At 35.4% G+C, this 15,253-nt stretch overlaps 1 protein-coding gene across 10 annotated transcripts in view; it reads left to right on the top strand.

Annotated features, from left to right (window-relative positions):
• Positions 1–15,253, top strand: part of LRBA (LPS responsive beige-like anchor protein) — an 803,036-nt gene that overhangs the window by 196,982 nt on the left and 590,801 nt on the right. For all 10 annotated transcript variants that reach the window (XM_081543940.1, XM_081543938.1, XM_081543941.1 and 7 more), the window contains 5 exons: positions 7,664–7,756; positions 10,116–10,224; positions 10,581–10,662; positions 13,446–13,569; positions 13,868–14,060. In XM_081543940.1, coding sequence (XP_081400066.1) covers positions 7,664–7,756; positions 10,116–10,224; positions 10,581–10,662; positions 13,446–13,569; positions 13,868–14,060 — 601 coding nt within the window. The remainder of the gene's footprint in view (positions 1–7,663; positions 7,757–10,115; positions 10,225–10,580; positions 10,663–13,445; positions 13,570–13,867; positions 14,061–15,253) is intronic.

Genomic DNA, 15,253 nt, shown 5'->3' with positions numbered 1-15,253 from the left:
TTATCTGTTTTCTCCCAAATTCCCTCCTGCCCCACCTCCTAATCATAGTTATTTTAAATTCCCTGTCTTATACTTAAAACTTCTCTGTCATATCTGTGTCTTGTTCTGATGATAGGTTTACCCCTTCAGATTGTATTTTCTTGCCTCATTTGCATGTCTTGACTTCCTTTAACTTAACTGATTTCTTCTCCAAATACAACCACAGTTGAGCTTAGGGATTTAGTATATGAATTGGGGAGCATATATTCAGTCTGTAACAATTATCAGCAATAAAAGAGAATACTTCTGTTTTAAGTCTTTCATTTAATGAGAAGGTTTTTGGGGCACAAAAGTTTAATAGATACTTTGCTGAGTGATCTACAGTAAGTAATTTAATAATCTAGTTATAATAAATTTTCGATACCATGGATCATGGAGAAAGCAAGGGAGTTGCAGGAAAACATCTGCTTCATTGATTACACTAGAGCCTTTGACTGTGTGGCTCACAGCAAACTGGGAAAAATTCTTAAAGAGATGGGAGTAATGGGAGTACCAAACCACCTTACCTCTCTTTTGAAAAACCTATATATGGTGAAGAAGCAACAGCTAGAACCGGACATGGAAGAATGGACTGGTTCAAAATTGGGAAAGGAGTACAACAAGGCTGTATATTGTAACCTTGCTTATTTAACTTATGTGCAGAAATGCTGGGCTTGGATGAATTACTAGCAGGAATCAAAATTGCCAGGAGAAATATCAACAACCTCAGATATGCAGGTGACACCATTCTAATGGCAGAAAGTGAAGAGGAACTAAAGATCCTCTTTATGAGGGTGAAAGAGGAGAGTGAAAAAGCTGGCTTCAAACTCAGCATTCAAAAAATTAAGATCATGGCATCTGGTCCCATCAATTCATGGCAAATAGATGGTGAAAAAGTGGAAGCAGTGACAAACTTTATTTTCTTAGGCTCCAAAATCACTGTGGATGGTGACTGTATTCATGAAACTAAAAGATTCTTGCTCCTTGGAAGAAAAGCTATGACAAACCTAGACAGTGTATTAAAAAGCAGAGATCATTTTGCTGACAAAGGTTTGTATGGTCTAAGCTATGGTTTTTCCAGTAATTGTGTACGGATGTGAGAGTTGGACCATAAAGAAGGCTAAGTGCCAAAGAATTGATGTTTTTGAATTTTGCTGGAGAAAACTCTTGAGAGTCCTGGACAGCAAGGAGATCAAACCAGTCAGTCCTAAAGGAAATCAACCCTGAATATTGATTTTAAGGGTTGTTGGTTAAGCTCCAATACTTTGACTACGTGATGCAAAGAGCCAACTTATTGGAAAAGACCTTGATGCTGGGAAAGATTGAAGGCAAAAGGAGAAGGGAGAAGCAGAGGGTGAGATGGTTGGATGGCATCATCAACTCAATGGACATGAATTTCAGCAAACTGGGAGATAGTGGGTGACAGTGGAGCCTGGCATGCTACAGGAGTTACAAAGAGTTGGACATGACTTAGCAACTGAATGACAACAGCAACCAGTCTTTTATTACAAAGTTTTGATTTGTTGTTTTTCAGTATTCTTTCTGTATAAGATAGAAGATGGCTTTATGCATTATACTTAGGGAGTACATTTTCAGAAATTCCCAGAGAAGCAGAACCAAAAGTGTTTGTGTGTGTGTGTGTGAGAGAGAGAGAGAGACAGACAGACAGACAGACAGACATGTATGTTAAGGAATTGGCTTATGTGATTGTAGAAGCTGACAGGTCCAAAATTTGCAGGGTAGGCTGGCAGGTGGAGATCCAGATAGGAGTTGATGTTGCAGTTTGAGATTAAAGTCTGTCTGCTGGTGTAATTCCCTCTTCCTCTAGGGAGGAATACCTCTAGGAAGGTCAGTTTTTTGTTTTTTTTCTATTAAGGCCTTTAACTATTCAAATAAGGTACCCACATTATGAAGAGTAATTGACTTTATTCAATCTGCTGATTTAAATGTCAGATTAAATGCTGACCTCATAGGATTATTTGGGAAATACTTCCTAACCCTAACCTATCATCTTTGCATCTTGTGATCTGTTAACAAATGTTGATGTTTTGTTTTGTTTTGTTTTAGCAAGAAAGGTCAGTTTGCAGGTTCTGCCTGTCCTTATAGGTGATTGTTCTCTTGTCACTTCATTTTTAAAACCTCTCGTCTTGCTTTAAGTTTTTCTTGTACATGTGCCACTCAGGGATTAAGGTGAGAACTGGGTGATGATTCATGTCTTCTTTAGAAAGACTTGATTGATACTGTGGTCTGAGTTCATCCCATACATTGCATCTCTTAGGTCAGTTTGTGGCTTTTGAAGGTTTTTACACAGATCTTGAGGATTCTTCCCTTTTGTTTGCTCCTAGCTATTAAGGAGTCTCCTGCCCTCTCTAGTCTGTGTGTGCTAAGTTGCTTCAGTTGTGTCTGCTCTTTGCGACCCAATAAAGGACAGAAATGGTATGGACCTAACAGAAACAGAAGGTATTAAGAAGAACTGACAAGAATACACAGAAGAACTATACAAAAAAAATTGTCATTTTCCAGATAATCACAATGGTGTGATCGCTCACCTAGAACCAGACATCCTGGAGTCCAAAGTCAAGGGGGCTTTAGGAAGCATCACACAAACAAAGCTAGTGGAAGTGATGGAATTCCAGTTGAGCTGTTTCAAATCCTAAAAGATGATGCTGTGAAAGTGCTGTACTCAATATTGCCAGCAAATTTGGAAAACTCAGCAGAAGCCACAGGACTAGAAAAGGACAGTTTCATTCCAATCCCAAAGAAAGGCAATGACAGAGAATGTTCAAACTACCCCACAGTTGCACTCATCTCACACACTAGCAAAGTAATGCTCAAAATTCTTCAAGCTAGACTTCAGCAGTACATGAATTGAGAACTTCCATATGTTCAGGCTGGATTTAGAAAAGGCAGAGGAACCAGAGATCAAATTGCCAACATCTGTTTGATCATCAAAAAAGCAAGAGAGTTCAGAAGAACATCTACTTCTGCTTTATTGATTATGTCAAAGACTTTGTGTAGATCACAACAAACTGTGGAAAATTCTTCAAGAGATGGAAATACCAGACCACCTGACCTACCTCCTGAGAAATCTGTATGTAGGTCAAGAAGCAACAGTTAGAATCGGACATGGAAGAACAGACTGGTTCCAAATTGGGAAAGGAGTACATCAAGGATGTGTATTGTCACCCTCCTAATCTAACTTAATATACAGAGTCCATCATGTGAAATGTCAGGCTGGATGAAACACAAGCTGGAATCAACATTACCAGGAGAAATATCAATAACCTCAGATACGCAGATGATACCACCCTTAAGGCAGTAAGTGAAGAAGAACTAAAGACCCTCTTGATGAAAGTGAAAAAGGAGAGTGAAAAAGTTGGCTTAAAACTCCGCATTCAAAAAACGAAGATCACGGCATCTGGTTACATCATTGCGTGGCAAATAGATGGGGAAACAATGGAAACAGTGAGAGACTTTATTTTCTTGGGCTCCAAAATCAGTGCAGATGGTGACTGCAGCCATAAAATTAAAAGATGCTTGCTCCTTGGAAGGATAGCTGTAACCAACCTAGACAGCATATTAAAAAGCAGAGACATTATTTTGCCAACAAAGTCCATCTAGTTAAAGCTATGGTTTTTCCAGTAGTCATGTGTGGATGTGAGAGTTGGACCATAAAGAAGGCTGAGGGCTGAAGAATTGATGCTTTTGAACTGTGGTGTTGGAGAAGACTGTTGAGAGTCCCTTGGACTGCAAGGAGATCAAGCCAATCAATCCTAAGGGAATTTCAGTCTTGAATATTCATTGGAAGGACTGATGTTGAAGCTGAAACTCGAATACTTTGGCCCCCCAATGCGAAGAACTGACTCATTGGAAAAGACCCTGATGCTGGGAAAGATTGAAGGTGGGAGGAGAAGGGGAGGGCAGAGGATGAGATGGTTGGATCGCTTCATCGGTTCGATGGACATGGGTTTGAGCAAGCTTCTGGAGTTGGTGATGGACAGGGAAGCCTGGTATGCTGCAGTCCATGGGGTCGCAGAGTCACACCCGACTGAGCAACTGAACTGAATTGGACTGTGGTCCACCAGGCTCCTCTGTCCAAGGGGATTCTCCAGGCAAGAATACTGGAGTGGTTTTCTATTTCCTTCTCCAGGCCTTTAGTCTGTAGGAACCCATTTTCTTAATTCCTGTAACCTGAAGGATCGTTTTTCTCACAATATTAGCTACCTGAACTTCTAACAGAAAGTAACTCTGAGATATAGACCATGGGTCAGATTTACAAGAGAAAAGTGAAAATTCAGACTCTTACCTACAAAATGTGTAATGTCTAAGTATTAACCTCTGCACACCAATGCACCTGCTTTTTTGTAGTCTTTGGAGTGCTTGGAACATTACTTTTTCTGTTTTATCTGTAGTTAATAGTTCTGATACATAAGACAGAGAAGCTCTGTTGTCCTTAGTCCATCTTGGTTGGTTGAATGTGTATGTTCATCATTACACTAGTATTCAGAATATTTCACTGCTGTAAAAATCTTCGGTGCTTTGCCTGTTCATCCTTCTCTCAGTCCCCTCACTCCCAAACCCGCAACCACTGATCTTTTTATTGTCTCCCTTCTTCTGCCTTTTCCAGAATGCCATATAGTTAGTATCATTTAGTATGTATTCTTTGCAATCTGAGGCTTTCAATCAAAAGGCTTTTCATAGCTTGATAGCTCATTTCTTGTAGGCCTGAATAATATTTCATTGTTTGGATGCCTTCAGTTTATTTATGCATTGATCATGACATCTTGGTTGCTTGCAAGTTTCTGCAGTTACATATAAAGCTGGTATAAACATGCATATGTCAGTTTTCCCTGGAAATACGTTTTAAACTCCTTTGGAAAAGTACCAAAGAGTGCAGTTGCTGGATTGTATGGTAAAAGTATATTTAGTTTTGTAAGAAACTAACAAACTGTCTTCCAAAGTGGCTATACTTTCAATTTCTTCTGAGGGTGATAATTTGTGTTGCTTCTCACCCTCACCAGCATTTGGTGGTGTTTGGCCATTCTAAAAGGTGTTTTATTTTTGTTTTCATTTGCATTTCCTTGATGACCGATGATGTGGAGCATCTTTTTATATTCTTATTTGCCATCCGTGTATCTTCCTTGATGAATTATCTGTCACATCCTTTGGCTTTTTATTGTTGGCATATAGAAAAGCAGTTGACTTTGAATATCAATTTTGTATTTTTCAACCTCGCTATAATCACTTACTGTTTCCATGATTTATTTTGTCAGTCAGTCCTAGATGTTCTTCTTAGGTGATCATGTCATCTGCAAACACAAATGGTGTTATGTGTTCCTTCGCAGTCTGTTTACTATATTTACTTTTCTTACTTTACCACTTTAGGAAGAAAATTCGGTATGATGTTGTAAAGAAATGGTGAGAGGGGACAGTCGAGCCTTTCGCTTGATCTAAGTAGTAAAGTTTTGAATTTTTTTCCCATTGAGTGTGATGTTAGCTGTAGGTTTTTTGTAGACAGTCTTTATCAAGTTGAGAAAGTTAACCCTCTGTCCTTAGTTTATGAGTTTTTAACATGAATGGCTGTTGGATTTGTCAAATATTTTTTTTTATCTACTGATATAATTGATAACTTTTCTTATGTTTTTATGTGATGATTACCTTAATTGATTTTCAGTTGTGGAACTATCCTTGTATACCCAGGATAAATCTCACTTGGTCATTGTATATACTTCTTATACTTTTTTGGATTTGATTTGCTGATATTTTATTGAGGATTTTTCATCTTTATTATGTAAGATATTGGTCTAACGTAAGATATTGGTCATTTTCTTGCAGTGTTTTCTTCTGGTTTTGGTATAGGGTAATGGTGGCTCACAGAATGACAGTAAGTTAGAAGTATTCCTTCTGCTTCTGTGCTCTGAGAGAGCTGGTAGAGAATTGATATAATTTCTTCCCCAAATGTTTAGTAGATTTGACCAGTGAATTCCTCTGGGTTTGGTACTTTCTATTTTGGTGGTTATTCAATATCTTTAGCAGATATAAACCTATTCATATCTTTTATTTTTTCTTGTGTATGTTTTGGCAGATTGTGTCTTTCAAGGCATTGGCTCATTGCATGTAGCTTATAGAATTTGTGGGCATAGAGTTTATAATATTCTTTTATATGGGCATGGCATTTGGAGTTATATCCCTCTTTTCATATCTGACATTAGTAAATTATGTCCTTTCTCTTTATTCTTAGCCTCCAAGGAAGCTTATTGATTTTATTGATCTTTTTGAAGAATCAACTTTTATTTTTATTGATTTTCTCCATTTTTTATCGATTTCTACTCCAGTGCTTATTGTTTCTCTTCTGCTTACTTTCAGTTGAATTTTCTCATCCAGATGCCCTAGAGTAAAAGCTTAGGTTATTGATTTAGATCTTTCTTCTTTTCTGTTAGAATATATGTATTCAGTGCTGTAAATTTTCCTATAAGTGCTGCTTTTGCAGCATCCCACAGATTTTTATAAGTTGTGTTTTCATTTTCATTTAGTTGAAAATGCTTTTAATTTTTTGTGATTTCTTCCTTAACCCACCTGTTATTTAGAGGTATGTTGTTTAATCTCCTAGTGTTTTGGTGTTTTGCAGTTATCTATTATTGATTTCCCATTTAATTCCATGTGGTTTCAGAGCAGGTGTTACATAATCTCCAGCCTTTATATTTGTTGTTTATGTGTTTTTTATGGTCCTGGATGTGGTCTACTTGGTGAAGATTCTCTGTGAGCTTAAGAAAAATGTGTTTTTCTACTGTTGTACAAGGAAGCAGCATGTGTGTGTGTGTGCTCAGTTGTGTCCAACTCTTGGCAACCCCATGAACTGTAGTCTGCCATGCCCCTCCATGAAATTTTACAGGCAAGAATATTGTAGTGGGTTGCCATTTCCTACTCCAGGTGATCTTCCTGTCACAGGGATCTAACCCCAGGCTCTCGCATCTCCTGAACTGGCAGTCGGGTTCTTTACCACCGTGTCACCTGGGTAGCCTGGGAAGTAGTACATAGGTATCAGTGATACCCAGTTGTTTGATGGTATTTTTGAGATTAACTATGTCCTTAGTGATTTTCTGCCTGCTGGATCTGTCTTTTTCTGAGAAAGGGATTTTGAAATCTCCCACTATGATAATGGATTCATTGTTCCTCCTTGCACTTCTGTAAGTTTTTGCCTTACATAGTTTTAGGCTCTATAGCTAGGTACATGCATGTTAAGGACTGTTATGTCAATTTGGAGAATTGACCTGTTTATCATGATATAATGTCCTTCTTTATCCCTGATAACTTTCCATACTTTGAAATCTGTCTGAAATTAATGTAGTTACTCTTATTTTTGGTTAGTTATTAAGATGGTATATTTTTGTCCATTCAGTTACTTGTTATCTGTATATATTTTTATATTTAAAGTAGGTTTCTTGAACAGAAAATATAGTTGATAAGCAAATTTTTAAATGTTAGAAATGTATATTAAATTCACTCATATCTTACTTGAAGATAGGTTTATAATTGTGTGACTAAGGTTTATAATTGTTTGACTATATGAAAAAATATACATATATAAGATATTTACTTTTGAAACATACTCATAGTAATTTGTTTTTAATTTTAAATTATTCAGTGTTATCTATAAACTTCTGGCATCAACAAGTGAAGGAATCAGAGTACAAGCTCTCAAGGCAATGGGCTATTTTTTAAAACACCTGGCCCCAAAGTGAGTATGCATGAAATCTAAAATGGACCATTGTATATTACATATCAATTTTATAAATCTTTGGGATAGTATTTACCTTGTGGTTCCTCTAGTCTGTTTTTTATTTATTTTTATTCATAAAATTCTATATGTTTAGTCCTCTTTCTACATATTAAAAATAAAGTAAGGAACAGGAGCATATTGTTTGTTTTTATTTTAATTTTTCTTCATTTTGTTCACTATGAGAATACATTTGTATAAGTTGAATTCTAAGTAAATCTAGATAAGGACTTCTTTTCAGGTGGCTTGATTGTCACTTGCTTTATCTGTAGTATATAGCTAACAATTAACTTGGATATTTGTCACTTACTGTACTCTATGTATAATTAAAAACTGAAACCTCCATGCTTCTTTTCTTAACAGAATGTAGACGTTCATGTCCTACCTATTGTTCCCTATACCAGAATTGGGTTATTATAAAAATTAACAGTTTCGGTGGTAGAAAAGTATTGGTAAATTTGTAGTCTGTGTTGAATCCAGCTGACTGACTGTAAATAGTTTACATTGAAACACAGCCACAATCATTTATTTGCTTATTATCGATGGCTGTTTATGCAACAGCAGTGTTGAGTTATTGCTACAGAGAGCATGGTACACAAAACTGGAAAAATATACTATCTAGCCATTTGCAGGAAACATTTGACAACCCAGGGGTAGAATTAAGTTTGTAATCCTTCAGTTTCTTAGTTTTTGCTTGAAAGTTTTATTTTAGTATGTTTATCTTCACAGAGTTCATTTTAAAATTCACTTTTATGTCTTCTACCTTTTCTTCCACAGTGTTTTTCTATTTTACTTATTTGGCTTTAGATTATTATTCATGGTAGCTGCTAGTTAGTAAAAAAATTACTGTGAAGATTTGGCTTTAGATTATTATTCATGGTTCAGTTCAGTTCAGTCGCTCAGTCATGTTCGACTCTTTGCAACCCTATGGACTGAAGCACACCAGGCCTCCAAGTCCATCGCCAACTCCCGGAGTTTCCTCAAACTCATGTCCATTGAATCAGTGATGCCATCCAACCATCTCATCCTCTGTCGTCCCTTTCTCCTCCTGCTTTCAATCTTACCCAGCATCAGGGTCTTTTCTAATGAGTCAGTTCTTTGCATCAGGTGGCCAAAGTATTGGAGTTTCAGCTTCAGCATCAGTCCTTCCAATGAATATTCAGGACTGATTTCCTTTAGGATGGACTGATTGCATCTCCTTGCAGTCCAAGGGACTCTCAAGAGTCTTCTCCAATACCACAGTTCAAAAGGATCAATTCTTCGGTGCTCGGCTTTCTTTATAGTCCAGCTCTCAGATCTATACATGACTACTGGAAAAACCATAGCTTTGACTAGACAGACCTTTGTTGGCAAAGTAACATTCAATATTCAAAAAACTAAAACCATGGCATCCAGTCCCATCACTTCATGGCAAATAGATGGGGATACAGTGGAAACAGTGAGAGACTTTATTTTCTTCGGCTCCAAAATCACTGCAGATGGTGATTGCAGCCATGAAATTAAAAGACGTTTGCTCCTTGGAAGAAAAGCTATGACCAACCTAGGAAGCATATTAAAAAGCCGACAAAGGTCCTACTTGTCAGAGTTATCGTTTTTCCAGTAGTCATGTATGGGTATGAGAGTTGGACCATAAAGAAAACTGAGTGCTGAAGAATTGATGCTTTTGAACTATGGTGTTGGAGAAGACTCTTGAGAGTCCCTTGGACTGCAAGGAGATGCAATCAGTCCATCCTAAAGGAAATCAGTCCTGAATATTCATTGGAAGGACTGATGCTGAAGCTGGAACTCCAGGACTGATGCTGAAGCTGAAACTCCAATACTTTGGCCACCTGATGCGAAGAACTGACTCATTAGAAAAGACCCTGATGCTGGGAAAGATTGAAGGCAGGAGGAAAAGGGGCCAACAGAGGATAAGATGGTTGGATGGCATCACTGACTTGATGGACACGAGTTTGAGCAGGCTCTGAGAGTTGGTGACGGACAGTGAAGTCTGACATGCTGCAGTTCATGGGGTCACAAAGAATCGGACATGACTGAGGGGTTGAACCGAACTATGAAGATTTTGGTGATGATTTTTGCTGTGCTGTGGCATAACCAGTCCTATTTTTCTTAAACTTCAATTGTTCCCATATTGTAGTTTGCATTTCTGTACTCAAAAGATTTTGTGGCCTTGTAAGTTATAGGTTGAAGGAAATTGGGGGCATTATTGAGTTGGCATTTTTTACCGTTGTGAAAAACTTTTTTGTGTCTCCTTCATCGACTAAATAGTAAATAGTAAAACTTTGAGTTTGATTTTTTTTTTTTTTCTATGTAATTGCAGAAGAAAAGCTGAAGTCATGCTTGGACATGGGTTATTTTCATTGCTAGCTGAAAGACTCATGCTTCAGACAAATTTAATCACAATGACCACGTATAATGTCCTATTTGAGGTAGGAATGCAGTGAGCATTTAATCTTAACTAATTTTTAGCTAAAAATGCCTATATAATTGAGTTGACTAATGTTTAGATGAAATAAAAGCATTTAGGTGTGATGTATGATTTTGAAACTAGTTATTTAAAGAAACTGTGCTGTATCCTTTAATAAATCTGTTAGTCTGTGAGTTATTAAACAGTGCGGACATCTCTGTTTAAATGTTTTCTCCATTGTATTGACTATTTGATGTCTCATTTTATAATTAATTTAAAATAGGGTTATAATGTTGATGAGTGTTGTACTTAAAGTTCATTAATAGTAATAGTGATATAGTGATTATGCTAATGCAATCTGGTGTTTCATTTCTGTAGATTCTCATAGAACAGATTTGCACTCAAGTAATACATAAACAACATCCAGATCCTGATTCTTCAGTAAAGATACAAAATCCTCGTATGTATTTAATATACTTTGTGTTTGATATTTGTTTTTTGTTTTTCAAGCTTTATTTTTATATAATTGACATACAATGTTGTGTAATTTCAAGGTGTACAGTGTAATGAGTTGATATACGTTGTTTAGATAACATTTCATTATAGACATTAATATAATAGTAGCTTTGTTCGTGTTTGATGTTGGCTATGATTTCAAATTGACCTTAGGTTATGGGGAAATGTTTATATAGAGATTTTCAAGAATTATATGCGTTAAAAAAAAAAAAAGAATTATATGTGTAAGATCTATGTTCAGATTTTTGGCAAAGTTTTGATTGTACTATTTAGGTGATGTCAGGCTAAGTTACGTGGACCATGAAGGTGGCTTTCATTTTAAATTCCTGTCAAGTTAAGAATACGAAGTGTGGAATTGAAAAATATCTGTCTTCTTATTTGTTTAAGAACTTAGTCTTTGTTAATGATCTTTTCTTTTGATATTTAGAATTCTTAAGGACTTATAAAATGTGTACATTTCTCAACTTTTTTTTTAAGATTATTGATATTAAAACAGCTGGTCTGTGGAATTTATAAATTTAATTATTTTTTGTGTGGTGAGTTGTGTTCATGTTTGTGATACTATTTCAGTACTAATTTTAAAAACACATGTCGTGTGTGTGTTTAATTTTTCTTAGCTTTCAAGGAATTATGATATCATTATTTTATAGAGTAAAAAGGAAAAAATACCTTGATTATATTGTTGTTGTTCAGTCGTTCAGTCATGTCCAACTCTTTGCAACCCCATGGACTGCACCATGCCACCTTCCCCGTCCTTCACCGTCTGCTGGAGCTTGCTCAAACTCAACGTCCATCCAGTCAGTGATGCCATCCACCCATCTCATCCTCTGTTGTCCCCTTCTCCTCCTGCCTTCAGTCTTCCCCAGCATCACAATCTTTTCTAATGAGTCGACCCTTTGGCATCAGGTGGCCAAAGTGTTAGAGTTTCAGCTTCAGCATCAGTCCTGCCAGTGAATTTTCAGGCTTGATTTCTTTTAGGTTGTACTGATCTGATCTCCTTGCTGTCCAGGGGATTCTCAAGAGTCTTCTCCAGCACCCAAGTTTGAAAGCATCAGTTCTTCAGCACTCAGCCTTCTTTATGGTCTAGATCTCATATCTATACATGACTACTGTAAAAACCATAGCTTTGACTATATGGATGTTTGTTGGCAAAGTGGTGTCTTTGCTCTTTTAATATGCTGTCTAGGTTGGTCATAGCTTTTCTTCCAAGGAGCAAGCGTCATTTAATTTCATGGCTGCAGTCACCATCCACAGTGATTTTGGAGCCCAAGAAAATAAAGTCTGTCATTGTTTCTAGTTTTTCCTTATCTATTTGCTTTGAAGTGGTGAAATTGGATGCCATAATCTTCGTTTTTTGAATGTTTAGTTTTAAGCCAGCTTTTTCACTCACCTCTTTCATCTTCATCAGGAGGCTCTTTAGTTCCTCTTCTGCCATAGTGGTGGTATCATCTGTATATCTAAGATTATTGATATTTCTCTTGGCAGTCTTGATTCCAGTTTGTGCTTCATCCAGCCTTGATAATATATATAATATCAAATATATTTTATTTAGTTATAGGAAAGATGACTTATTGAAGTAAGAATTTTAGAATATATTATATGTAATATATTAGCAGAAAAGATAAGCTGTACACTGTGGTATTTAAAAAATGGGATGTCTAGCTTTTCAATCTTAACAGGTAAGTGATTTGGGGGTACATTAATTTACCCAAATGGGTACATAATAGTATCTCCACAATCTGGATGATAATAGTATCTAGTTCTCATTTTGTGAGGATTATATGTATTAATATCTGTATTTTCTAAAAAAATATCTTACAATAGTAATCCTTAAAGTTAGTGGATATTATCATCATGGTAATCATTGTTCAGGTAGAGAAAATTTGAATTTACATTAGAAGAATTCAGAAATCGCTCCTGAAATGTCATTAAGTTTATGATAAAATATCTTTTATTTGCTATTTTGAACTGTTTTTCTTTTAGAAGCACCAAAAATCTTGGCCAAATGCAGGTTTAGAATTCCTCAATTTTTATTTGGGTAAAACTTTGGCATATTATTATTTGATCATTCTACTTTGATTTTTATATATTTTAAGCATTTCTTTTCTTAAAATTTATAGTATAAATATAGTCAGTATTTAAGAGTATTACAGGAGCAGTTTTATTCATTAGGGGTGTTTAATAGGTTTTAATTTACTTTTCATATTTTTGTATTTAATTTTACTTTTAAAATTATGGAAGAAAATCTTGATAGCTTCTAAAATTCACAATGATGAAGGAAAAAGTATGTGCATATTATATATATTGTTGAAGAAGCTGAGAATTCTTTTTTTCTGAGATTTTGATTTTATATGTATGTTTTGAGTATTTAAAGAAATTTTAAATATGTATATTTTAAGATCAACTTGATTATCTGGCCGAGATTATGGAGAGGTGTCAGCAGTCATTTAATTCATTTATAATTTAATTTGATTTACTACAAAGTTTTAAAATTTAAGTATTCTGTCTAATGATGAAAATAAAAAATTCCTTTCTTGTTTATATATGATTTCTTGTGAATGTTTTGACAGTCTTGTCTGCAGATAATTTTTTTTATAATACAGAAGAGGATATTTTAGGTAGACGTTTATGTCAGGGAAATAAAAGAAATTGAAATATACTGATGATCTTGCATCATGAATTTCTTGTAATGTTGTGGTTTTTACTAATTTATGAATTGTCTTACAGAGATACTAAAAGTAATTGCAACCCTACTTCGAAATTCTGCCCAGTGCCCAGAGAGCATGGACGTTCGCAGAGCATTTCTTTCTGACATGATTAAACTTTTTAATAACAGTAGAGAAAATAGAAGGTAAGCAGGATCAGTTATCTTTTATTTGCAATGTTCAAGTCTAGCTTTGAATAAGCCTATGTTTTCTAGGACAAATTGCTTTAAATACTATGAAATGAATTTTCTGTATGCTTTTTCATTAAAGTAGTACAAGTAATATACCATACAGTTAATTGAACTTTCAGTACCTCATTGTTTTTAATTGTTTTGTATACATAATAAAGCTGGTTTGTTCATTTTGTTTTAAACTTTTACGTTTTTAGAATTCTTTCAGTTGATTCACTTTTTAAGTAATTCAGTGTCCTCTTAATATTTTCAGGAGTTTGCTACAGTGTTCTGTGTGGCAAGAGTGGATGCTTTCTCTCTGCTATTTTAATCCTAAGAATTCAGATGAACAAAAGATAACAGAAATGGTATATGCCATATTCCGAATCCTACTTTACCATGCAATCAAATATGAGTGGGGTGGCTGGCGTGTGTGGGTAGACACTTTATCAATCACACATTCAAAGGTAAGTTTTTTTGAATGACAGTATATTTTAGCATTTTAAATGTCTAATTTTGATTCTCGAACAAAATTTTATGTACTTAAAATGAAGGGAAAAAGGCAGATTGCACTTTGGAAGTGTAGTGAACTACTGAAACAAGGAATAACTAAGAAGAAAGATAAAATATTTCTAAGTTCCTGAGAATCAGAATAGTTTTTTTTTAAAATGTCATTGTTATGTGTGCTTAATAAAGTGAAACCTTGTAACAGGATAGGAATTTATATTTTCAAGTAGCCATTTTCAAGATATGGTTTTCTGAGTTTTACAGTACTTTAAACCTTTTTGAACACAAGGTGGCGCACAATATTCAAAGATGAGAATTACTTTAGTCATATAAGGTGGTTGAGTAAACAAAAGCTCTGGCTAATTTTGGTTTTGCTCATATTTTATAGTCTGTTAAAAATTTTGTTTGAAAATCTACTAGTCTTTTTTAAAATAAAAACACCTTAATCTAGTGTTACTTATTTCTCTATGCTGCTGCTGCTAAGTTGCGTCAGTCGTGTCTGACTCTGTGCGACCCCATAGACAGCAGCCCACCAGGCTCCCCCATCCCTGGGATTCTCCAGGCAAGAACACTGGAGTGGGTTGCCATTTCCTTCTCCTATTTCTCTATAGCTTTTGTTAAAAAATATTAATGAAATGTCGTAGATATATAAAAAGTTAGGAGTAATGTACCTGCCATGTTTATGAAAGTGGGTTCTCCATCCCAGTTGCTTTGTCTACCATTTTCAGCCCCTCTCTTCTCTCCCACTCAGCTGAATTTTGGTGCTTTCATGATTTCTATGTCTTATGTGTGTTTTTAATTACACACACGCATACCACGCTGGAGAATTTTATTTTTCATATGTGTACTTAATATAGATAATGGTATTGTATAAAATGCACTTTTTGATAACTTGCTATTTTTACTTATCACTGTTTGAGATTCAGTCATATTGACCGAGGTAATTGTGTCCTTTTTCTCAGTTGTATGTATTCCATGGTATAACTTCCTCTGTTTATCATTTTGATGAGAATTTTTGATGTATTTTGTATACATGAGAAAGTTTCTTTCTAGAATTGGGATTGATAATTTGTAAGATGCAGATGTGAAGCATTACAAGATATACAATTCTTTTTCCAAAGTAGTGTATCAGTTTATATTCTTGCCAGTGATG

Source organism: Giraffa tippelskirchi, chromosome 11 (assembly GCF_054371585.1).
Source record: "Giraffa tippelskirchi isolate mGirTip1 chromosome 11, T2T-mGirTip1v1.2.pri, whole genome shotgun sequence".
In the NCBI taxonomy this organism is placed as follows: Eukaryota; Metazoa; Chordata; class Mammalia; order Artiodactyla; family Giraffidae; genus Giraffa; species Giraffa tippelskirchi.
Note: the sequence above shows the minus strand (reverse complement) of the source record. Positions and strands in the feature narration are given on the sequence as shown.